The sequence below is a fragment of the Macaca mulatta genome, chromosome 4 (genome assembly GCF_049350105.2).
Source record: "Macaca mulatta isolate MMU2019108-1 chromosome 4, T2T-MMU8v2.0, whole genome shotgun sequence".
Classification (NCBI taxonomy): Eukaryota; Metazoa; Chordata; class Mammalia; order Primates; family Cercopithecidae; genus Macaca; species Macaca mulatta.
The window spans coordinates 128,123,380-128,150,278 of record NC_133409.1 but is presented as its reverse complement, the minus strand read 5'-3'; the positions used below and the strand labels follow the sequence as shown (position 1 = coordinate 128,150,278).

At 36.3% G+C, this 26,899-nt stretch overlaps 1 protein-coding gene across 38 annotated transcripts in view; it reads left to right on the top strand.

The window, feature by feature from the left end:
• Positions 1-26,899, top strand: part of MLIP (muscular LMNA interacting protein) — a 258,328-nt gene that overhangs the window by 120,050 nt on the left and 111,379 nt on the right. For 37 of the 38 annotated variants that reach the window (XM_078001295.1, XM_028847473.2, XM_078001314.1 and 34 more), the window contains 2 exons: positions 4,591-6,162; positions 17,382-17,453. In XM_078001295.1, coding sequence (XP_077857421.1) covers positions 4,591-6,162; positions 17,382-17,453 — 1,644 coding nt within the window. The remainder of the gene's footprint in view (positions 1-4,590; positions 6,163-17,381; positions 17,454-26,899) is intronic. The other variant, XM_015136579.3, reaches the window with a different exon arrangement.

The following is a 26,899-nucleotide window of genomic DNA, read 5'->3' as shown; positions in this document are numbered from 1 at the left end:
ATTTGGCTATCCAGATTAAAAGGTGTAATGAAAGACTTTGTGTTTATGATGGAATGAATGGAAAAGAACAGAGAATTGTGGGTACTTTTACTATTCACCACAATGATATTTATTATCACGGTTTTTAAAAGATTGAGAGAATTTCTGTTTTATATCTATGTTAGGATCAGGGAGCTAGGAAAAAATTAAAAAGAATAAGTACTTAGGATATGAGGAATAACTGATGAAATAAGATTTCTAAGGGGGCAAGAGCTGCTGTGATTCAGAGTACACAAGGAGAATTCACCTTTTAAAAAGCGAAAGGTTTTTCATTCATCTTTCCTTAGAATGAGGGAAAGGGAATGAAGGTGATACGACCAAAATTCGCTTTCCTGGTAATCTCAGTTTTCCTTGGAGTAAAGAAATCTAGGCCATCTGTTGAGCATAATGGGAGAAACAGTAGGTTAAGGGTTTGTGGAGAACGTTGTTTTTGGAAAACTGTTCATCAGAACAGTAGAAGAAGCCAAGGTCCAAACAATAACAACAAAAAAGAAAACACAAATCAACTAACCAAAAAATGGAGAGATGCAGGGCCGGGATGAGACTACAGACATCGAACCCGTGCTTTAACCAATCTACAGTGACTCACCCAGCCCATATGTGAATTGAGAAAGCCTCCCCTTCTGCAGGGAAATTCAGTACAGGGGAAACCAGACCCACTTGGCTGGGGCTGCTGCCCTTGTACGGATGCAGTTTGAAAAACAGGTGCTGTGGTCCTGCCAATTAACAACTGGTATCAATTTTCTTTTTCTTATAGCAACTTCTAGTAGACTAGGTCTAGGAACATAATGGCAGTTGCTGGGATTGGTCTAAGAATAAAGGTTTGCCAAGTTGATTGGCAAGAGAGGATTGGCAAGAAACCACAATAGCTAGAATGCTGGCAATGCTGGCAAGAAGGTTGAGATTGAACAAAGTATTACTGAAACTTAAAAAATAGGGGATGAGGGGCATGAGACTGGATAGCAAGAGAGGGGCTTTGTCATGAAGGAAATATCTTTAGTTCATGGTAGACACAAAGAAAACAATGATGAGGTCTTAAGCATAGGTGATCAGATTTTAAAAGTTCAATCTGGTGATGGGTTAAATAGGGTGAACTAGAAGTAAGAACACCAGAAAAGATTATTTAATGTGTTCAGGTAAGAAAGGCTGAGAATGTGCCCTGTAGCATTACAAGCATTCATCAGAGAGAAGAGGACAAGTCAATAATAGGTAAGTTTAGGAAGCCAAGCTGCCATAATATGACGATTGGTATGTGACGACAAGGGAGAATCTGGGGTTTCTGCCTCATGTAGCTGTACAGATTCAGGAGGAAGAGCACAGCTATATGTGATCCACATCTGGTGCTGTCAGAATCTCAGAAAGTATTCAGGATACTAGGTAGCAGATCAGTCACTTCACTTTTTATTCAAATGCTTTGAAATATCATAGAAACATCAGGGAAAACTGAATATACACAGGAGCAGTTTATTTTAGATTTACAGGCAGTAAAAATACAAGGCAGTTCTACAATAGAGATTGGTTATTAAAATAATTGATGGTCTCTATTATATAGGATCTGAGGGTGAATTTATGATTAGGATCATCTACTTACCTAATGATAGGAGCACATTGCATCTTCTGTTAGTGAGATTGTTGTGAATGTTTTCCAGAGTTCCAGATAGCCTTTCTAGGAGAAGAGAGTTTTGAAAATGACTTTTGAGAGAGTGTATGTCAAGGGGGGCTCAAGGAACCAGCATAATTCTGGGGATTGGAAAACATGGTCCTTGGTAGGTCTAGAGAGGTGTTTAAAGCAAAGAAATCAATAAAGATGAGGTAAGAAATAAATGGTAAAGAAGACCTAGAATAGCCTTGAGGGAGAAGGAGTTAGAGTATCAGTAGCAAACCTTGAGAACAACATAGAGGGTTATGAATGGTAGAGGAAGAAGAGATGGAAATAATTTGTATTAAATAGATGCCAATAGGGAAATTTGGGATCACTAATAAAGGGATTTACAGGAAGAGGTAAAATGAAGGACTAATTCTGAGCTACTGACTGAGAATTTGACAGGTGCCCATTTTTTCTTTCTGCATACATATTTTCATGCCTTTATTTCCTCTTTTTAAAAATTTATTAATTAGGGAAACTCAAAAAAATCAATCTTTTTATTAAAAAATGAATCCTTCACTCCTGAGAATTTTAGAAAATATGGTGTCACATTTTTATATTAGTACAAATTAGGATAATATCGTGGTATATTTGCAAGTTAGAAATGAGTATGTTGCATATACTTATTAATATACTAAGTAAGAAAATATAATAAAAATTATGTGCAGATTAATATAAACATAGTAAACATCTTTAGACTTTTCAGAACCTTTCTCTTAGAAGTTCCTAAAAAATCAATGTTTTAAATATGTTAGAAAGTATAATAAAATTCTGAAATACTTATATTGGGTAAAATATTAATTAATGGAGTAGAGTGTTTGGTCATTAGAAGCCATAGTTTTGAGGAAGTTGGAGAGGTTAATCTTTTCCTCTGAATGAGACCCTAACGATTACAGCTCTATGGTCTTAGCATAGTGATAATTTGGTGAATAATCAGGGTAAATAATTGAGTTTGTCATATACATTAAAGTTATTTGGAAACAGCAGAACTGAAAGGGTAATGAGAGTTTTGTGACTGCCATTATTAATTTACAGAATTCTTTACCAAACAGCTATTCTAGGCATAGTACAACATGCAAAGACACACTACACAGTCTAGAAATGTTTCTATATTCTTTTCAATAGGAGAGATCAATCATAGGAAGCAATTAGAGAAGACTTTTCATTTGTGGTTAAAAAAAAATCTGAATATACTATTTACCCTAAGAGAACAATTTCTTAAACATTAATTACATATTTAACTACAAATGATTGCATAACTCCAGATAAGACATTGTCATGCTTGTAGTGACAGAAACATTCAGCTGCCCAGCTAGCAGTGTTTGGATTTAAATATATCTCTAACCACATGAATCAGTTACATAAACATTGGCTAAGCAGAGTTGTTTCTAAGTAAAACTTACAAGAGTGAATTGCTAAGTTTTCTTCCTCCACTTGATTCAATTCTGCTTGACTTTCAATTATATCTGATTTTCTCATATTCTGAGTTATGCTAAAATATTCAGGTATTATTTATGTAGCAAGAAATGTTTGTATTCTTCCATGTTGCAAAGATACATATAAATTTATGTATAAAAGAAAGGACTATTTTGGGTATGTTTACTTAGAAACTTGGAAGTTTGGGATGAGTTGTTTAAATTTGCCAGTTTTAAATTTTTTAGAGATTAAAACTATATGACATGAAAACCTCTGCATTAGGTCTGATGGAAATCTGAAAATGTTATAAGCGAAATCAATAAATATCTTTTACTTTATTTGTAAAGATTTTGCTAAGTTTGTTATATTTATATACAGTTTCCTGCTATGTGCTTAATGCAACATCTATATGTTAATCTTAATATTTATTGATATTTTAAATGATTGATATTCCCTAAATTCTTTATTAGACATGCATGTTTATATTTCTTTTATATATTGACATAATCAAATCAATGACTTTTAAGGGAAACCTCTGTTTAAAAGGTGTTCAAAGTATTTATAACTTCAGTACTTATCTTAAAGTACTAGATGATTTTTAAAATGGCACAAGGCTACCTACATCCAGTTGTTTCACAGGCTCTCCCTAGCTTCTCTTGTAAAATGATGAATTGTTCTTTATTTCCTCTTTATTTGGTTTCTTTATTTCCTCTTTATTTGGATTGGTGGGTTTCCTTGATTCAAGTGGATTATATTTGTAAAGTGTTCTGGCTTCTTTTGATGCAAGAGAGCCTATTTCTTCCAGCATAACCCAAATCATTTGTTAAATATTCATTGTGTGTTCACGGTAAATATTCATTCTGGCAAATAATTAGGAAAAATAAGCTAAAACTTCCTGTCTAATTTGGACTTTGCTTTCAATCCCTCAATTTATCATTCTGTGTTGATATTGGGGGTTTCATCTTTTGAATTCTAGGCACTTTTCCAAGTTCACAGCATGTAGGAGTGAAGTAGTAGAAACTTAGAATTTTAAACCCTTGGAGTGTGTTAAAATTTTTTTAAGGCTTGTAGTCGTTATTATAATATCATGCTTTATATTCTTACAATAGAAGAAAATAGTTTTCCAAAGTGAAATTTGCAATTTATACTGATGGTGATTTAAATCTTTCCAAATCACACAATTCAAAATTAAGATAACTATTTTAGATGATGTCGACGAATTATCTTCCAACTATGCAATATAATTTTATATTGATTTCATTCTGTGGGATAAATGAGGTATAGGATGTAATACTTCACAGCTTATTTGTATCTTATTTCAAATTCAGAGCAAGGCCTCATTAGCAAAACAGAATTTCCTTCGTTTTTATGGAGGTTTAAGTTGCCTCCTTTTGTGTAAATTGTTTGCATAATCGCACAAGTGACAAGAATATTTTGATCGTTTCAGAAATAATGTCCCATTTCAATCTGTCTATTTCTCTTTCCTCTAGTTAACTTCTTCTTCCACTACCTCTGAGCAGCTTGCCTGTAAACCACCTGCTTTCTCCTTTGTTTCTCCAACTAATCCGAACGCACCACCCGACCCAGTTCACCTCGAGGGAGCCTCTGTCCTAGAGGAGTTCCACACTAGGAGGCTGGATGTCGGTGGGGCCGTGGTGGAAGAATCAGCTACGTATTTTCAAACTACCGCTCACTCTACACCCTTTTCTGCATCGAAGGGCACCTCCTCGACGTTACTGTTTCCCCATTCCACTCAACTATCAGGTTCTAACTTACCCAGTTCAACTGCGGCAGATCCAAAGCCTGGACTGACCTCTGAAGTTCTCAAGAAGACAAGTTTAACCTCGCATGTCCTTAGTCGCGGAGAAAATCCGAGAACCTCTTCTCCTCCATCGTCCTCCAGTGCTTCTCTGAAGTCGAATTCAGCCTTGTACATACCAGTCCGCATTGTCACGCATTCACTGTCTCCGAGCCCCAAACCATTTACCTCCTCTTTCCACGGCTCTTCTTCCACCATCTGCAGCCAAATGTCATCTAGTGGAAATCTTTCAAAGTCAGGGGTAAAATCCCCGGTGCCTTCCCGGCTTGCCCTTCTCACTGCCATTCTCAAGTCAAACCCTTCCCACCAAAGACCCTTTTCCCCTGCATCCTGTCCCACCTTCTCTCTCAACTCCCCGGCCTCTTCCTCGCTCACACTTGATCAAAAAGCAAAGCAGACCCCACCCACGCCTAAAAAATCTCTCTCAAGTTGTTCCCTGAGAGCCGGGTCTCTAGATCAAGGGGAATGCCAGGTTTCTGAGTTGACCCAGCAATCTTTTCACCTGCCTGTTTTCACCAAGTCTACCCCACTTTCTCAGGCGCCCTCCCTCTCTCCTACAAAACAGGCTAGTAGCAGCCTTGCTTCCATGAATGTAGAGAGAACACCATCACCTACTTTGAAGAACAATACCATGCTTTCCCTGCTACAAACCAGTGCATCAAGTTCTGTGGGTCTTCCTCCTGTTCCACCAAGCTCTTCTCTTTCCTCTTTAAAGAGTAAACAGGATGGTGACCTCAGGGGTCCAGAAAACCCCAGAAACATTCACACCTACCCTTCTACATTAGCCTCCTCTGCATTGTCTTCTCTATCTCCTACTATTAATCAAAGAGCTACGTTCTCTTCTTCAGAGAAATGTTTCCATCCTTCCCCAGCTCTTTCAAGCCTGATAAACAGATCTAAAAGAGCATCATCCCAACTATCTGGCCAGGAGCTGAATCCTTCAGCTCTTCCTTCACTCCCTATCTCCAGTACTAGCTCTGCCTCTCTTCCCAACTTGAGGTCCTCCTCTCTCCCTCGTGCCAATCTGCCCACCCTGGTGCCCCAGCTCAGTCCCTCAGCTCTGCATCCACATTGTGGCAGTGGTACCCTGCCTTCAAGACTTGGGAAATCTGAAAGCAGCACCCCCAACCACAGGTCACCTGTTTCAACCCCATCACTTCCCATATCTCTAACAAGAACAGAGGAGCTGATTTCACCTTGTGCATTGTCCATGTCAACAGGCCCAGAAAATAAGAAATCAAAGGTACTTTTTGCATGTTGCATGGTGCATGCTTATTTTGAAACAGGGAAGAATCTTTTTTTCCCCCCAAGGCAGAAATCAATAATTATAGTATTAATTGTGCCTCTACAAGAAGGAAGAAAAAGTGCAAGAGGGTACCAGGACTTGGTATATTTGAATGTGTAAATGAATTATAATCTGTATAGAATTATGTGTTTCAGTCAAATTATTTGATTTTGAAAATCCTCTTTCTCTGCCTAATGTCTTATATCTATGACTCCAAGAGTATTATTTTTCCTCAGGCATAATATGAGTTATACCATTGGCCCTAATGACAGAATTAAAAGAAAATAGTTGAGATTCAGGACTATGATATGTTTCTGATGATTTATTAACAGGGACCCTAGCATCCATCCAAATATCCTGTATTGATGGAATAGTAGACAGGATTAATATAAAATGGAATATTATCTTAGATCCAGGCCTGTGACATATTCAAGCCCATTCTCCTAGCAGAAGGCAACTCTACGCTAAGGCATGCTGGCTTCCCAACTATTCTCAAGTAATTCAGATTGTGGATCACCCACACCCAGAATTTGATAGCTGTTATATCAATAAAATAAAACAATTAAAGTGCCTGCATAAGAAGGGGTGGTGATTTTCAGCTCAGTACATTGAAATAATGTCGTTTTAGAGCTTTGAAATACCATGGAGAGTGTGTTTCACTATCACTTTACAGATGATGAATGTCATGTTGAAGGGATAAAGTGACACTCATTATCTTGTAAATGATGTCACAATACAATTCAAGTCAAAAGCATGCATTAAATACCTACTATGTGTATACCACTACACTAGCTTTCTTTGGAGTGTGTGTGGTTTCTTTTAAAGGGAAGTAAGAGATTTTTTTTTTTTTGTCTTAGAACAATTCAATTTTAATCAGTAGAAAAAACATACACAATTTAGAGAGGCTATATACAGTTATTAAATCTATAATACAGCTAGAAAACCAATATAAGGCAAAATTAAATGTGTAAGTCAGATTATAAATAATCACCAACTGAGTTCAATATAACAGGAGTAATGTGATGGAACATGATTAGTAAGGGAAGTTATAAAAAAATGTCAGGCCTGTCGGAAATATTTAGGATTTAACTTAATGAAGAGGAAAGAAGTTGGCATTTCAGAAATGGAAAACAACCTGACCAAATATACAGAAGATGATCCCAGAAGGCTGTGTGTGGAGACATAAGACGATTGGCCTTATAATCTGATAGTAATAATAGCAGCAATATCAAATGCTTTCTGTGGGTCAGGAACTATGCTAGTATATAAAATAGTTGAAAAATTAATTAAAATAGATTACATCAGTTAAGTTTTATAACTATATGAAGTTGATAATACTATTTTCCCTATTTTGTACACCAAGAAACTGAAGTTCAGTGAATAATTGTCCAGGTCATGGGTCTGTTACGGAGCTGACATTTATATAATATTAAGTCTGTTGATTCTTGAAGCCATGTTCTTTTTTACCACGATTTATTGCTACAAAGAAATAACTCATGTTAGCGATTTAGCCTGACTTTATAATTCTCATGAAGAAAATCATTATTAAGGAATTATAACCAGAATTCCCAATTTATATAATTTTGGGTTCATTTACAAAATGTATTAGAGATTAAGTCCTTGCATTTTAAACATTCAAAGCAAATGAGATGGATACAATTTAACTTTTTCTGTGATTCTAAATTGAAAATCCTACTTATTTGAGGTAAATTAACCTGTTTATTATATTTTAAATACATATATGTGATTATAAAATGTATTTGTAGAGTATTTAAAACTAACTGATAATCTAACCGTTACTGTTTCCTGAGTGCATTAACTATCATTTTTTAAACCATGCTGCCATATACTTATTCTTTTTGTTTTGTGAAAAGTGATTTTACTCTAAAAACTTTTTCAAAGCATTTCTGTGTGTGTTTCATTGCACTTTATGCTTTCTCCTGTTTTGCATATAGTCAGAGAGTTGGAAGAGGGTGAGCCCCAAAGAGCTTTTGATACATTAAAGGCCTGTTTATTGAAGACCTATTGTTTTTGGGCTTTCTTCTTGCACCCAACATTGAAAAATTTTCAGCATTTGCTTTTTACTTTGTAAAACATTTCCAAGTAAAGAAAATTCAAAGAAATGCATGGTAAATTTGATGAACAGGAAAATAAGAAGAATGATTATAATTTAACTACCAGTAAAAATATCAATCGATTTCTTTGAACAGAAAAATAAAGCTTCTTATCATGGGTAAAATTTATAATAACTTCTGCAAAAATAGAATAGAATGGACTATGAGACAGTGCTATTCTTTTTCATGTTTATTTCCTCCTTGCATCTTGCTATATTATCTCTTTAGGTAAAAATCAGAAAGTCGGCCTGCTTTTTTTATTGCAATCTATTATTTTCAGAAATAGTATCTTGAGTATAAAAAACGTATTAAAATGGATGTGGAATAGATAAGTCTTACCCCGATCTCTTTTGATGTTTGACTAGTGTTTAAATTGGTAACATTATTTTATAGAATGATAGAAAGAAATAGACAAAAGCTGTGTGATGTCGAAGAATTTATATGCTTTCATGGGTTGTTTCTTGTCTTGCTCCTTCCAGTGTGGTGCTAAGCTGAGCACAGGGCTCTTTTTGAAATCAAAGAACTTTAGATTTAGGTCAGCTTTACTCACTCCCAGATTCTGAAATAATAGGAATCATAGAATACAGATGGCATCTAATTAAAACATGAATGCTTGAAGGATATTAGTTTGAAGTCTGGGCCCTACTGTCCTTTGATATTAAAATAAAATGGATCGACCATAGTCTGTTGAGCTAAATTCAGATATAAAGTGTGTTTGATATTTCTTTTTCATAGATAAAACCTTAAGGTTCTGAATCTGCTTGCATTTGTGTGATATAATCGCTGTGATATGTTAAATTTGGATGTAGTTTAAAATACTATTTCACATTATAATCATTGCTTTAGACAGGATGGGTCTGAATGCTGCTCAACCTGCCTTTTTTTTTTTTTTTTTTTTTTTGAGACAGGTCCCACTGTGTTTGTTGCTCAGGCTGTAGTGTAGTGGTATGGTCTTGGCTCACTGCAACCTCTGCCTCCTGGGTTCAAGAGATTCTCCTGCCTCAGCCTCCCAAGTAGCAGGAATTACAGGTGTGCGCCATTGCATCTGGCTAATTTTTATATTTTTAGTAGAGACAGGGTTTTACCATGTTGGCCAGGCTGGTCTTGAACTTTTGACCACAAGTGATCCACCTGCCTTGGCATCCCCAAGTGCTGAGATTACAGGTGTGAGCCACCATGCCTGGCCTACTTTTTGATCAACATCTATATTGCCTGAGACTTTTTTTTTCCCTTGGAAAAGACTGGATATTACAAAATTCACCCAGAGTTGTGTCTGGGTCCCCAGTCTGTTTTGCCCTCATTTATGAAGTAATTTAAATTTTTATCCTAGTGAATTATTATGGTGCTCCATGTGGAAATTGGGATAAGCATTATATCAAAGCCTCATAGAGTCTGCCACTTACTGAAGATAGTCTGAAGATTAGTTCCAATTATAAAGAGTCTCCATTGATGGGCCTGCCCTGGACTTAAAGCTATTTGGACACATAGCTTATTTAGGGATCAAGATGAGAGCTATTTTATATTTCATAAAACTTTATAACTGGTGTTTTATTCACAAAAGTCTCCTTCCTTTAAGACATCAAAACATTCCCAAATACATCACACTGAAAACTTAGTGGCAGCAGTCTGTATGTGACTTTCTCCATTTCTGCAGAACCACATCTAATTTGGAAAATGAGCAATATGGAATGTGTCTGCACGAGCTAAAATAGTTAATCTGGGTTCAAGCAAATCACTCATTCAATAAATATGTATTGATGACCTAAAAGGTGTGCTTTTCAAAGCTGTGAGGATATTGCAACAAATAAAATATGCAATGATGCCTGTTCAAAGACACTTTATATTCTTTGGTGGAAGAGAAACAATCAACCATAACCCCTCCAAATAAGTAAATTATCGTGTGTGTCAGAAGGTCATATGTGTCATGGAGAAATGGATAGCCCTGATTCTCAAGGGAAATAGAGAAGGGATGGTGTCACAAGTTACGTTGGGGTATTGGGATAGGTTTCTTTGAGAAGGTAAAATCCAAGGAGGTGATACTCCTTAAGAGAGTATAGCGAGGAAAATGCTCTGAGGCCAGAGAGTGCTTGACAGGTACAAAGAACATATTCTAGGCTAGCAGTGAGGAACAGGTTGCTGAGGTTGTCAGAGGGAGATGTAGGTGGGAGTCGGATCCTGTAGGAGAGTCTTGTGGACCACTCTTTAGTCTTTGATTTTTACTTTAAGTGAGACGGGAAGTCTTTGGAGGGTTTCAAATAGATAAGTGACAGTCTTAACTATCTCACTGCTAAATAAGAATAGACCATGAGCGGGTGAAAGTTTAAGTTGGGAGAACTTAGAAGTCTATTGCTACAATCTAGGGAGTGACGATGGTGGCTATGCTCAAGTTATAGCAGTGGAGGTGACGATAAGATTTCCATTATGTTTTGTAGGTAGAGTAACAAACATTCACCAAACATCAGAGCCACTATGTGAAACGAAAAAAAAATCAGCTGAAACTAGACTTATGTGCCTTCTTATTTTGTTTTTCTCTTTTTATCTCACTGTCATTTACTCCACTTCCTTCACAAAGTTCTTGGGAATCCTTGACTTCTCAGGCTTCTTTCAGCTATGCTATCTGTTACTGGGCCTCTATACTGAGCAGTTCTGTGTGCCACTGCTGTGCTTCTCTCCAGCTAGCCTCTCTGAATTGATCCTAGTAATGGTTCACACTCAGGTGTTCAATGATTGACAAAAGCTTGTCTTCCTCTCCAACCCCGCACTCCCTGGGGGGATTTGGATTTTTTTTTTTTTTTTTTTTTGAGGCAGTGTTTCGCTCTTGGCGTCCAGACTAGAGTACAATGGTGCAATCTCGGCTCACTGCAACCTCTGTCTCCCAGGTTCAATTGATTCTCCTGCCTCAGCCTCCTGAGTAGCTGGGATTACAGGCACCTGCCACCATGCCTGACTAATTTTTGTATTTTTAGTAGAGATGGTGTTTCACCATGTTGGCCAGGCTGGTCTTGAACTCCTGTAGATGATCCGCCTGCCTCTGCCCCTCAAACTGTTGAAATTATAGGCATGAACCACCGCGCCGGCCAGGATTTGCATTTTATTTTATTTTATTTTTATTTTTATTTTTTAAAATTATTTTTTATTATTATACTTTAAGTTCTAGGGTACATGTGCATGACATGCAGGTTTGTTACATATGTATACTTGTGCGATGTTGCTGTGCTGCACCCATCAACTCGTCAGCACCCATCAACTCGTCATTTACATCAGGTATAACTCCCAATGCAATCCCTCCCCCCTCCCCCCTCCCCATGATAGGCCCCGGTGTGTGATGTTCCCCTTCCCGAGTCCAAGTGATCTCATTGTTCAGTTCCCACCTATGAGTGAGAACATGCGGTGTTTGATTTTCTGTTCTTGTGATAGTTTGCTAAGAATGATGGTTTCCAGCTGCATCCATGTCCCTACAAAGGACACAAACTCATCCTTTTTTATGGCTGCATAGTATTCCATGGTGTATATGTGCCACATTTTCTTAATCCAGTCTGTCACTGATGGACATTTGCATTTTAATTGAGGGGAGGGTGCAGTTTAACTCAAGAGACTGTCAAAGGAAAAAGCAGGAATCAAGATAATGCAGCAAATGTTACAGGTTCACATCATGAAGAAAAATGACTTCAAAAATCTGTATTAGAAATGTTCTCAGAGCGTGCTTGGAGTGGTGGAAGAGGGTCTTTAATTAGCAAGGCTTGTCTAGGACTTGAACCATAGACAAAGCACTAAGGATTTGTGTTTTTTCATGTCTTTGAATCTTATTGTAATTTTCAATTAGATATTTCAAGTCAACAAATATTTGCTGAACATCTCTTCTCTGCCAGGTTTGTATTAGGTGTTGAAAATAAAAGGACAAGTAATATAAAATCTCTCCCCTAAAAGTTCTAGCAGGCAGATAGGGATGGCAAAATATTATAATAAAATGAAATAAAATTATGCATTTAAGGTGTTAGAGAAACAAAAAAATAAATGAGGGCTGCAGATTGGTCCTGGGAAGGGACTTGTTCTGGGAAGTTTTCTCAGTTGCTACCTTGCCTATCTGCTTTGCCAGGCAGTTTTTGACAGTTATATCCTCTACCTCTAGCTTTTCCATTATCAGGATCATTATAGATTGTGCTCTGCCAGTAATCCAGATATAAGGAAGTGTCTGGGCAATCTCCTATGAATTGGATTAGGGATTGGTTGAGCTTTCATCTCAGGACTGATGTCAAGGAGATTCTGACTCAGGTGAGACAGACACGATCACTGAGGAGCAGAAAGTGTACATGTAGAGTGATGCTCTCATCTCTGCCCAGGAATGCTTCTGGAAGAAGTTGGACATGATGGTAGTGAGGCTCTTCACCATGGTTTCCTCATCCTATTGTTTATATAATCCACGCTTCTTTCATTTACTGCACTGGTCCCCAACCTTTTTGGCACCAGGGACCAGTTTCATGGAAGACAGTTTTTCCATGGATTAGGGGGTTGGGGATGGTTTTGGGATGAAACTGTTCCATCTCAGATCATCAGGCATTAGATTCTTATAAGGGACATGAAACCTAGATCCTTTGCCTGCGCAGTTCACAATAGGGTTCGCACTCCTATGAGAATCTAATGCTGCTGCTGATCTGGTAGGAGGCAGAGCTTAGATGGCCATACACACTTGCCTGCTGTTCACTTCTTGCTGTTTGGTCCAATTCCTAACAGGTACTTTGTTGTGACAATTGAATCTAGGGATTAGGGGCCCCTGATTTACTGCACTTAAAGTGTAACTGTGAGTCCAAACCCCTGATCCTCAAGGCAACTAACAGTTCACTTTAAGACCTCATGGATCTTTATTACTAGAGCCTGTGGTGGAATTTTAGGCATCAGCAACAGGATATATGACTTTGGTGGAAAATATTTTCTGAAGGGGCAGAATGTGTTCTTGCTATCCTTACCTTCTAACCCAGCATTTATATTGCAGCTAGCAACTAGCATTGCTTATAAACAGGATTAGCTCTGGTAAACATAAGTAATAAAATGCCATTTTGTTTTCCAAACCTAAACGTTGACCTGCACCATGCAGAAGATATTTAAGAAATATTTATTGAATGTTAACTGAAAGCATAGATTAGAAATTGGAGAGAACCAATAGGTATTATTGCATCGTTTGCCAGATTTAGGTTTAGGCCCGTCATTTTTACCTCCTGTGATTAGCTAATGTTTACTCTAACCCTGTAATTCCACATTAGAATGATTAATAATTTTAAGCCAAAAAGGAAAATGAATGAATTTGGTTTAGCACCTGGAAGCCTTGAAATGCTTAAGAGGAAATGTGTTCCAAATTAGAATAAAAAATTCATATTTAGATTGAGTATATATTGTTAAGAGAACCCAGAGGAGAGAGTGGACTCAAAACATGTCTTTTTTTGGCAACACATGGGAATTTTAGACTGAAAAGGAAAGGGTACGTATGTCTTAGAGGAGTAGTGCATGTCATGTAGTAGGTACTCAATAAATACTTCTTGGCCAGGCATGGTGGCTCATGCCTGTAATCCCAGCACTTTGGGAGGCTGAGGCAGGAGGATGGCTTAAACCTAAGAATTCAAGGCAAAGCTGGACACCATGGTGAGAAACCATCTCTACAAAAAAATTAAAAACAAATTAGCTGGGTATGGTGCCACATGCCTTTCCTACCAGACACTCTGGAGGCTGAGGTGGAAGAATTACTTGAGCTCAGGAGGTAGAGGCTGTAGTGAGTCATGATCGCACCATGGCTCTCCAGCCTAGGCAACAGAGAAAGACTGTCTCCCCACACCACCACCCCCCCCCAAAAAAAAGAAAAAGAAAGAGAAAAAATTTCTTGAATAAATATGTTAGTTGAACATCCATAAACAGATTTACAGGATCAGTTAATGTCCACCAAGTTGAGAGAACCCAGTGGCAGGAGCTCCTAGTCCTTAGTATATGATTTGAGTGAAGATAAAAATGACACACCTAACAAAATGTTTCATGAAATAATCCAAAAATTCTTATCTTCATTGCTTACAATGACAAACCCAATCTAATCAGATAAAACTTGGTAAAGATAATGCCTAAAGCCCTATTTTTGGGTCTAAAAAAGTATAAATAAGCATAAATATAGGATGGAGTTAACGGCAAATGTTTTGAAAAAAGATGAAAGGATTAGGAATTTAGGTGATAGCCTACTCAGTGTGATCCAACAATATGAAATAACTCCAACCTCCTTTCTTGCATATTTTAAAACTCTCCACAAAAACTAAGGAGATGATCCCAATTATTATCTTCATTACATTAATTGAGTTTATTGTCAATATCATGGAAGTGATGATTATATTTTACTGTGTGCTAAAAACACATCTAGGTAAACACTTTTTATAATTTTAAGGAATATTATCAGAGGAGAGCAATGAGGGTAGTGGAATTCTTCACTTGAGTATCAGGGAGTTGGTGAAGGAAGCAATATAATTATGTAGAAGAGAGCTCTTGGCATGAGCCATGATTTCAAGAGGGGGGAAATAGGACCAATGAGATAAATTAGTAGGAAGCATATTTTGGCTCAATGTAGGGGAGAATTTTGTACTAATTCTAACAATTAGACCTGAATGTGCTGCCTTGGGAAGCAAGCAATTGTTCATTTGGCTACTAAACAGAACAGAGATTCATGTGTCAGATGAGGGGGTTGAACCAAATCACCTTCAATATCACTTCTTATTGTAAGATTCTGTGACATTTTGTGTGCAATAACAAGATATGTCTCTGTACAGGCTTTCCCAGCTATATTCTTTAGGGAAGTTGAGGATAGGAGAACAAGCACTGTAAATGATTGCACATCCTGAAATGAGAGGCAAGGGCATTTGTAGATATGTGCATAGTTGTTGGGCTAGAGTGCCTGTGTCCAAATTCCAGCCATGACTTACATGTACTAGCTGGTGACCTTCAATTAGTTATTTAACATTTCTGTACCTCAGTTTCCATATATAAAATGGGGATAGTATAGTATCTACCTAATAGCTTTGTTGTGACAATTGAGTGAGTTAATTCACATGAAGCTTTTAGAATGGTACCTGGCTCATAGTGATTGCTAGATACTGTTATGTTTGCAACTATAATTACAATTAACTGTTCATGAAGACATCATAGAGTGAGATGGTATATTTTATTCTGCATTACATGTATGCTTATGTATTCTTTGGAAAAAAATATTATAGAGAAAGCATGTATATTGGACACAGGCAGGCTCTTTATGGGCTGCGTGATCTTGGACAAGTCATTTTTCTTAATAACTCTCTAGTTATAGGGCTTCTGTAAAATTAAGTGAGTAATAATAATAAATGTCAGCATAGTAATAAATGTCAGCTCCTACTGCCCATGGAAAGATAGTATTTCAATTTCAATTCTTATTCAAATATCTTTTTGTCTAGAGACCACAGCAGGGCAGGGTCAATGTAGCAACTTAGGGCTTGAAGTGACCTGAGACATCTTCCAGCAATTGCCTCTCATGCAGAAGATGGGAGAGTAGGTTCCTTAAGAGTTGAGAGGCTTGCAGAAAGCCATATAGCTTCTTCCTATGGGAGAAGAGCTATATGGTGGAGGGAAAGTGGAAGATAAGTAAATATTCAGAGTACATTTTTTGGGAAAAAGTGTGTAGCTTCTGAGCTCTTGTGCACTTTTAGCTGGGTGTGTGTTTGTGAAAGAGTGTGTGTGTGTCTGTATGTGAGTACGTATATATATGTATATATTCATGTGTATGAATAAGAGTGTGTAAGTGAGCATGTGTTTGTGGGTGACTGATTATCTGGCTAGTGTGATAATGCCACTTGCTGGCATGCAGGCTTTTTCATTATCTCTAGCTCAGTATACCAAGAAAAGAAAGAAAACAGTAAAAAAGAGAATGCATCCTGCTGTTAGCTGGATGCTGACTTTCTTTTTCTAGATCTGGCACTTTGATTCCTCACAACTTCAACTTTTTCCTAAGGAAAATGAATGTGCCAGTCTCTTACCTTCACCACCCCACTTTAATGAAGTTTCCTTCAATTACATCTATAAAACCCAAGGCTTAATTTTATTTGATGACACTGTCTTCTGCAGACACTTTGGTTTTCTTTTGAAGACACTAAGAGAGCCTGGAGCTCTGTGCCGATTTCCTCACTGGTACTGGCCACTGGGGAAGCTGCCTGAGACAAGGGCATCTGAAGGGACAGGAGCCTTGAACTCAGTTAATCAGCTGGAGACCCAGAGCAGTATCAAAACTGAGTTTTTGATTATGCATATTTATCCTGATTTCTACAGCTTCCTCATGCTCGCCCCTCTCCCCCAAATATTCTACAACACTGAACTATTTTATTCTGAGTTGTACTTAACACTTAGGAAGTTTTAACGTTTGCTTCATTAACATAACTGTTAGAAAGTGCAGGGGATGATGAGGTTTAAAAAATGAGTTTAAGATCAAGCGTGTGTACTTTTTGTTTTTCTTTATGGGGTTACATTGCTCATATTGTTTATGTTCAAATTATTGACTACTTTGCTGCTTGCATAAAAAAATGGCTGCTAATTTTTATGTATTTCGATCTTTGTTTTTATGGATGATGCAAGAAAATGATCAAGAGCTCAATTACACTTACTGGCATAATATTTGTTAATTGTGAGACTGTTAAAAAGAAACATGCCTTTGAGGATCAAGCAGAACCACCTCCTGTCCTCTTGTATAGAATAGTACTCCTATGGGGGAATGCTGCTAATGAAAAATTTATATATAACTTTGTGTAAAGGAAGTTTTTAAGTTCTGAAACGGAGTGGCATATAATTGCCTGTAATCTCTAGGCTGGTATTTTACTGTGGCACTTATTTGCTTCTCATTCTAATAAAATATTAACATGGTAAGCTAATTGTTTCTGTCAGAAACAAGTTGTTCAGTATAATAACCATTTTCTTCATTTGATAACGTGTCATTTAACTTGGTAGAACTGTCTGAAAATTATGTCATGTTCTTTCCCATTTTCATATCTACTCTTGCTTTCTGGTTGCCCATTCTAGCAATACAAGACCAAGTCAAGCTACAAGGCTTTTGCAGCAATCCCTACAAACACATTGCTTTTGGAACAGAAGGTCAGTGTTGGCTCAAAAATAGTGAATTTTACGTTTCTAATGTGATTTTTAAAATGTTTTCTAAAATTTCTGTTGGGAAGATTTCTGTTTTAAAGTTCTGCCTTTACTAAAATAATATTCCGTTCTCAGTTTAGGATGATGTGGTGAAAACATTTTGGTGAATATAATTGTAGTAGACATTATTGGTTTATCAGTAGAGGCTGAATATGAGCCTAGAGATGTTTAATCCACTGTCAAGCTGCTTTGGGAAACTTGATTCAGATTTGGATAAATCCTTCTTCTTTGGAATTTTAAATAATTATTATATTCAAAAACTTTCATATCAAGAACTTTCATATGTATCCATATTGATCAAAAGAATTGGGGTAAAATGGGATTATTTGTGAACAGTTGGCCACATTGGTTGTTGACTGGTAAATACTTGGTGACTAACAGTGGCTTCCACCATTCCATCATAATACTGATACTCAGATATTATAGCTGAGTATTCAACTCAGCCTCATAGATTCCATTGTGGACTAAACCTCTTCACACATCCATTCTTGCCATCCAGTGGTCCCACTTTCATCAACAGAAGGGAAGACTGAGATGACGGTCAGTGACCCAACTGCTTTCACATGGCTCCAAGAGATTTTTGCTTTGCTATTAAGGGTCATTTATAATAAAATTATAGGTTGTTACGTAAGTAGGTAAATTAAATTAAAGCCTCCTGTTTAATAAGTATGTTATGCATGTTTAAATGAAAGCCAAATAGAGTTATATCAGAATCAAAGTGAAATGACTTACCAAGTCTGTGAAATTATCCATTTCATATATTACTTTTATGATTATGTATTTAGTCAATTTATTTCTCAATGCACTAAGTCCATTTTTTTCTATGTAATTATGGAGTTTCAAGACTGTTACTATCATTTATCAAAACGTTGTTTGCCAACCAGGTGGCATTTTGATCACTGGTTTATAAACCTACATTCTTATTCTTTTAGCATGATCTGAAGAGTAAAACCTTTGTATGATCTCTTATCTAATAAGCAGGAATTGTTAGTGGGATAAGTAGTGTATAGGTAGACATTAATTCCAAATTATATACAGGTAGTGTCCAATCTATGTTCTGTATATGTTAATGCTTTGAACTGTAGGTTCACTAGGCTGCAGGAAAATCTGCAGCTTTTTCCCTAGCATCTCTCCTGAATTTCTACCCCTTATTGCCTGTTAAAAGATGAGATGGGACTAAAACACGGATTTCAGGAGACTTCAGGAGGTAGTGGAAAGGGACACTTTTCCATTGCCCCTTATTCCACACTTTAGGGCCATAATGGTGGGAGATGGTGGCAGAGTTCCCACACCACAGACTCTGCCTATTTTGGATGACTATTTCTGGAAACTTGTCACAAGTGTGTGCTTTCACAGATGTGGGAGAATCGCTCTCCATCAGCAGTGAGACAAAGAGGAGTTAAGGAGCCTGCTTTCATACTCATCCTTCCCTCATACTTGTCTCACCTCATCTAGGCACATTCTCCTGGAACTATGTTCTGCTACTATGTAAATTTCCTATTTAGAAAAATGAAAGTTAATCTTTCTGAAAGTCTTCTGTGAGATAAGACTAGATGTCAGTACTGTTTCCAGAATCTCTGTCCATTAGGATTGTTTCCAGAATTCTCTTCCAATTAACTAAATTATAGAGTTTATAATGTATTCATTAGTCAGTAAAGATGAAGAGTCATTAGTTTAATTTCCAATTTTATTAGAAACCCATTTCATAAATGTGTATGGTGGTATTGATGTATATTTAACCGATTATACAAGTTCATGTGCAAAAGATTTTGTGTTTTTAATTTTAAATAAAACGTTCTGTAGGAAAATTATTTCTATTTTTAGTACGAAATACAAACATGACATCTAAATTTAAAATAATGTTATTCCAGAGGGGGCTGAATATTTGTATAAGTACTAATGTAGGTTATTGTCTCTTGGCTAGTATAGCTTTTGGACCATAAACATTTAACTTATTCAAAGGTCTCAGATGTGATATGAATTTTTTTTCTTTAGGCCCTTTAAATTATTCCACATATTTTCTACAGGCTTTCCCATGTTATGTGTTCCTTAATAAGAAACTTTACTTTGTAAGAATTTTAAAATATCAAAGCCTTATCTAAAGATTTTATGAGTTACCTCCATTTTCAATGGTATTTTTTGAATGATATTGTATTGCTCCTTTCGGTGTTACAGTTTTAAAAAATAAATCTGGCAATTTAATCCTTTACACCCATCTGCATATACAATAGACTTTATCTTAATGCCGTTGAAATCAAAGGGATTTATTTCTGAATTGAGTGGGAAAATTAGGACTATAATCTTGAGGAACTCTTCTATTTATGGAAGAATAAAAATCTTGCAATATTTTAAATCACAGAAGGTTTTCTGAGATCTCTTTGATATAACACAGAACACCACAATTCAGGGGTAGGGTAATGTTGTAGATTCATTATAATACTTGGCTAGGGTCCATGCTGTGGAATTCCTTGAAGCTGGAGCTAACAAAAATAATTCATGTCTTAGCTATTTCAACAATTATCTCTCCAATTGGATTATACCCATGGTGGGTATCTTATGCCACATTCTGTTCTACAGCATATAGTATAATCAATGAGAAATGAGATTTACTTTTTAAAAATAATGCTATTTTTAAAAACAAGATTTTCTCCGAATTGAAATACAAGCATCTCTTGTAATGAGACATTAAGCTCTCATTGAATTACTGGATTGGTTTCAGTTTTAATCAACCCTGGATGAAGCCCATCATTTTTAAAAGAGTACACTTTGTTGGCAGGGAACATGAGGTTTCTGGTACTTCTGTTCTGTAATTTATTGTCCGCATCAAAATTTAAATTTATATCTTATTCCATATTCTATCATTTTCCCCCTGTGAACCTTTAAGAAGGAAGCATTTGTAGCTTAAGTCTTAAATAAGGATTTATAGGGAGAGATAAATGTAAGGTATGATTTTTATTGTGTTGGCTTCATCAGGGTCTTTGGCTTAACCTCCTGCCAATAATCATCTTCTCGAAGAATCACATGAGGATGAAATACCAGTGATTATGAAGTAATCAGATTACATTGTGACTGTCCATAGACTTTATTACATTATGTTCAACAATATACTAAGGTCTGTAGATAAAACAACTTTGATATGGACTTTATTTTTAGTCTTTGTATTAGTCTGTTTTCACTCTGCTGATAAAGACATAACTGAGACTGGAAAAATAAGAGGTTTAATTGCACTTACAGTTCCACATGGCTGAGGAGGCCTCAGAATCAAAGGCACTTCTTACATGGTGGCAGCAAGAGAAAATGAGGAATAAGCAAAAGCAGAAACCCCTGATAAATTCATCAGATCCTGTGAGACTTACTCATTATCATGAGAACAGCAAGGAAAGACCGGTCCCCATGATTCAATTACCTCCCTCTGGGTCCCTCCCACAACACATGGGAATTCTGGGAGCTACAATTCAAGTTGAGATTTGGGAGGGGACACAGCCAAACCATATCAGTCTTGATGTGTATATTGCTGTCTTTTCCAGAGAATGTTAAAAGTCTCTCTTTCATTGACTAGTGTTTCTTCTTATCTGAGTCTGACAGCAATAGGTAAAAACTTAAAATTAAACTGTTTGGCACATATTAATATTCCAAATAAATAGATTGTTATTTTTATCATGTAATTGTTAAAGGAGAAGAGAATGAATGAAGAAGTATTTCCATAAAATCAAAGAATATGCACCTTTATTGTCTTACCAATGATTAATATTTTTCCATGAAAATATAAATTTTTTCCTTGAAAGGAATTTAAATTCTCTGTTTCCTTCCTCATAAGTATTTCTGAGCATAAAATTAGGGCTGGGGCTAGGTACAATGTTCCTAATAAATGGCATTACTGTCTGCCATTTTCATGATACATTTGATTCATAAGAAGTGTGTACTTGACAGAAGAATTCTGGAGCAGCTCAGTTTTATATATAGCAAAAAATAATTACAGGTTTAATTCTTTAAATGGAAAATTATAGGATAAACATCTTTCCTTTGGTGCAAGGAATATAAAATTAGTTATTTTGACAACTAATAAAAACGATGGCATAAAAGGAGAAAGGCAAAATTGTGATATATCCTGTCAGCTATCAAGTCTATTTATTCTAAGTTGCCTCTTTGATTTTTTGTTTCATTTTTTGAAATGGGGTCTTGCTATGTTGCCCAGACTAGATTTGAACTCCTAGTCTCAAGCAATCATCTTGTCTCAGCCTCTTGAGTAGCTGGAACTACAGGTACATACCACCACACCCAGCTAAGTTGCCTATTTAATTTTTTAAAGCATGAGTTGCTAAACTCCAATCTTATTAAACATATGTCCTTAGGTGAGAATATTTTAAAATCTCTTTATATCTTGGCAGGGTGTGATGGCTCATACCTGTAATCCCAGCACTTTGGGAGACTGAGGTGGGTGGATCACCTGAGGTCAGAAATTTGAGATCAGCCTGACCAACATGGTGAAACCCTGTCTCTACTGATAATACAAAAGAAAAATTTAACCGAGTATGGTGGCAGAATCCCAGCTACTCTGGGGGCCGAGGAAGGAGAGTCACTCGAACTCGGGAGGTGGAGGTTGCAGTGAGCCGAGATTGCGCCACTGCACTCCAGCCTGGGTGACACAGTGAGACTCAGTCTCAAAAAAGAAGATTTCTTTATGTCTTAAAAATTTAACAAAACCTTATTGCTAATTTAGCACATGACTTATATTAGAGAAACATTGCTTAATTTTGATTTTAGTACAAGAGGCAAATGTATTCCCAATTTTTCTTTAATAATGGAGAAGAGTCCAGGACTCAAATCTATGGTAGATGGTTCTTGGGTAGTTGTCTACTGTGTGCATAATTTTTAAAAAAATTATCAAATTGTATTTAATTATGCATATTTACTGCTTTCTTTCTTTATCTTGAACTTTTTGAGGAGATGATATACTATATTCTTTACGAAACGTTCATTGAATAAATGAGTTTAGTTTGGGGCCATATAGGTCTGTAAAATTTCCAATCGTATTCCACAGGTTCTTAAGCATATGAAAATAAAATAGACTACTGTATGCCAATCAAAACAACAATAGCAAAAGATCTTTCTTTAGGACAGAATAAGCCTCATCAATTCTACTTCCATGGAAAAGCTTATAGAATGGCCTTCTGCTAGAAGGGAAGTAAGCCGGCACCTTTTGAAGATTAGACAATACAATCACAACGACTACCATATTGAATACTCTAGTGTTTCAGATATTGAGCTAAGTGTGCTTTCATCTTCACAACTCTGTGAAGAATTTAATGCTCAAAGAAGCCAAGTAAATTCTCTAAAGCATCAAGGTTACTAAATTGCTAAATTGGACCTCAGAGGAGCTCTGATTGGCTCTCAGCCTTCCCTGTTCCCTACCTTACAGTGACATCAGCTAACTACAGTGAATTATTGAGAGGGATGTTGATATGGGATCCCTGCCTACAATACTTGTTTTCATTATTTGGTAAGATATATTTATATCTTCATTAAATGAGAGCAACAAGAGTATTTTGTTTTTATGTGGAAAAATTAAAAGAAAATGGGAAATAATGTCGCTCTGAGATGACTTGAGAGAGTGATGGATTACAAACCAGCTCAATTCGTTGAGCTACTGAAAGAGATGAGGCAAATTACAGTGAAGGAGGTGCTTCTGGAAATAAAGAACACCCTTCAGCCATCCTTAATTAAGTGCAAAAAAAGTATAGATTCTCCTACCATTGAGCTTTGCTGGAATGTGTTTGAAACCAGTTGGAATGGTTTGCAAAAACCCTCCTTCTCTGTAGGAGGAACAAACATTTAACTTTCCAAAGCTCTTGGGAGTAAAATCACCAAGTATCTTCAGTTCTTGATATTTTTAAACCAATCATGTAAAAATATTTTACTGGCAAATATTCCTAGATCTTTAAAGTAACCCTACTGTATATATCTGCAAGCTCCTTCGGTTTGCAGTGTCCTTTTTTCCTTTCCTTCAGAGGTGAACGTTATTCAGACCTGAATCCCCAACTAGACAATCAAAGTGAGATTCATTTTTCTAACAATATCTACTATCCTACAAATGGTTTTGTATTAGTCCGGTAAGTATTTTGTAGTCCTTGGGGGATTTATTCTACCAAATAGCGGGTCATATTAATGAAGTATAGGAGAATTTAGGGTAAACATAATTTTGGGGGGTTGATTTGATCATTACTAAAATCTAATAACTCAGGAATGAAAACTTTGAAATTCAATCAAATAGATAGTCTAGGTATAACAAAAAGTTTACAGATTCTGTTAGATCATTCTTCCTTTGGAGGCAGTTTACTTTCCAACTCCCGATTTTTAGAACTTCATCTATATTTTAAGGGAGCAAATTAGACTAACTCAATATATTTGAGTAAAAAATGTTTGCAGTTTCATCAGAGGCACTCATAATTGGGAATACCTATTACAATTTATTGGCATACTTTTACACAAGGACTTTGATTTACAGTGCTTTTTCACATTTCTTGGCTCTGAATTTTAATGTAGTGTTAAGTTCAGAAACTATTTTCTGCTATGAGATTTATTTGGTGTCTTTTCAAAAGCTAAGCCCCAAAGTTGGCACTTCTGAACAAACTACCAACACTTCTAATGAGAGTATTTCTGATTATTTGTATTTGTTAAGAATTCTTTAAGATGAATGAGCTCAAAGAATATTCCATTTATGCCTCAATTTCTGTAGTCCAACTTGGTAGAAAATATACATTTTTAATAGCAATAATTTATTAGATAATATTTTAAGAGACTTTTACCCAAAATGAATAAATCTAGTGAAACAATATCTTCCTACTGGCTAGCTTGCCAAAAAGCAATCTCTGGTCAGAATTCTTACTAATGGAGATTTACAATATGTTTTTAAAAGAAATTTTTGGACAATAGGAAAAGAAGCTAGAAGAAGTGTATATCACAATGATACATTTGACAAGTAACACACAGTCAATTAAAAAAATCAATTCTAGTAAATTTCAAGACTACTTAAGTTCAAAATAAGCCCCCCATCCAATTTTTAAAACACAGTCTGAGTATTTTGTGCCATTTCAAAATTTTAGCATTACTGACCTAGCACAAGTTATTTTCTAGTTTTCCGACGGACCTGAGTAGATAGTTCTGTCATTCTCTGAGTGAATTTCAATATCACAAGTAACCTAACAAAAGTTATGTTTACGAGCAGTAAGTTTCCACAGACTAATTAAAATGTTGATCTTATTTGGTTTGGGTTGAAAAAGAAAATAATCTCATTGCACTAGCATTGATTATATGCTCAAATCTTTGACGGTAAACAAATTTAATTGTAATATAGAGAAAGATACAGTTTATTTGTTAATTAAGTTACTCAAAGAGTTTAAATCACTTCTCTAGAGCATTTTACCAGGGAGTATTTAAATCATATTATTTCTGTGAGTCATTTATTAATTTAACTTAACTTCATTTATTCATTGGTTTACCCAGTGATTAATCATAAAGACCTTTACTGAGCACCTATCATATTCTCTATCCTGGGCCTACAAAGATAAATATCATATTTTCTGTAGCCTACTAGGACAAATAGCCCAGTAGGGTAGAGATATAGTTTAAAAAGTAATTATGATACAATATACTTAAGATATGTGCAAAGTGATATGGTACCCCAAACAGAGAATGGCTGACTTTGCCTAGTGTTAGGCCAAGAAAGATGTTATAAAGGAGTTTGATTTGGATCTTCAGGATGAATAGGAATTCTCTAAGTGAACTGAGAGTCGATCTAGGAAGAGTTAATTGCATGTAGTTCAAAAGATCACCGCAAGTTCAAAGAACTCAAGTGGTTCTTTGTGGTTAAAGAGCAGCCTTCGAGTGAGGAGCATATGAAAGGCATTGTTGGAATGGTGAGCAAGAGACAGAACAAAATCCACTCCTGAGGAGCTGGCTCTTAGTCCTGATCTTTAATTTCTGACATTTTTTGTCTCCATAATTTTCACTATAGTAGAGGTCAAATGTGGTGTGAGACCTAAAATTAAGGCCCAATATTGTGTGCTACCTTGACATCTGCTAGCATTGAGAGAGCCTCAAATGGCCTAATTGCAAGTTCCCCTCTTCACTCTGCTCCTGCAGATACGGTTCTCTAGCCAAACAACCCTCCTTATCCAACTGACCAGGTGCAATTCCTGAGTATACCTTAGTAATAGGTTCCAGTTCAAACAAGCCAATCATATCCTTTGGTGGAACCAGGGGCACATTACTCTCTGGATACCCACAACCCCTGGTTGTTCCTTATTGCGACGTCCATGTGGCCCTGCACGTTTTGTGGTGTCCCCCTTCCCTGGACTGTGAGTATATGTGACTAATAAACTGTCGTGGATTTTATCTGTATAGTGTCAAGGGTTATGTAACCATCTATCCCTGTAACACAAGGAAAGGAACCTCCCCCCCATAAACAAGATGAACAGGAGGTGATTGAAACAGCATGCCAGGAAAATACTAAACCATCTGAACACCAGTGAAGAGTTATTTTTGTGAAATTTTCAGTTCCCTGCCAATCATTTCTCATGAGTAATCATAATTTTAAAGAATGAAGAAAGAAAGCACAAAATAGATTTTTGTTATGGTAAGAAAGAAGCAATCTTGAATGTTTTTATTAGGTTATCATAACAAACCTTCCAAATTTTGTTACTTAATACAGAAAAGTGGATTTTGAAAACAAAAATTTCCAGACAATATTTACCTGTATGAGCTATTAAAACATGGGATAGTAAAATTTTATCTTTTAAAGTCACTTTTCTGAATTCTTAGGGGTATATCCCATGCCAAAATGGCAGTTCTAGCATCTCGACCTGGTAATTCCCAATTCTTAGGGGGTATGTCCCATGCCAAAATGGCAGTTCTAGCATCTGGACCTGGTACGTCTTGGTCAAGGCTAATAGTTCTGGATGGAGATCCCTGGTTGTTAGAAGGGGGAAAAGAGATTTTGATGAGCAATGGATTCCATGGTTTCACAATTGGCGTAACACCTTCTATCAGGATATATCTACCACAGAATGGGAATAAAGAAATGAGAAATACGAGGTAAATCTAAATAAGAGGAGAGGGGAACCTGTAATTCTAAAAAGTTATATAATACACGACAATAGAGAACTGAGTCTTTCATTTGTCTGTTTATAAATCTACCGGAACATATATATTCAAGTGACGATATTTCTCTTGAAAATAACTGCATTGTGCCTACAATTGCTTATTGCATTTTTGGTAACCTCTTTTATAACTGTCTTCAGAACCCATGGCATATATTTTTTCTGTAACCTTTCTGGCTGTAGATTTTCAAATTTTGAAAGTACACTGAAACTAGATTGCTTGAAAAATTTCCT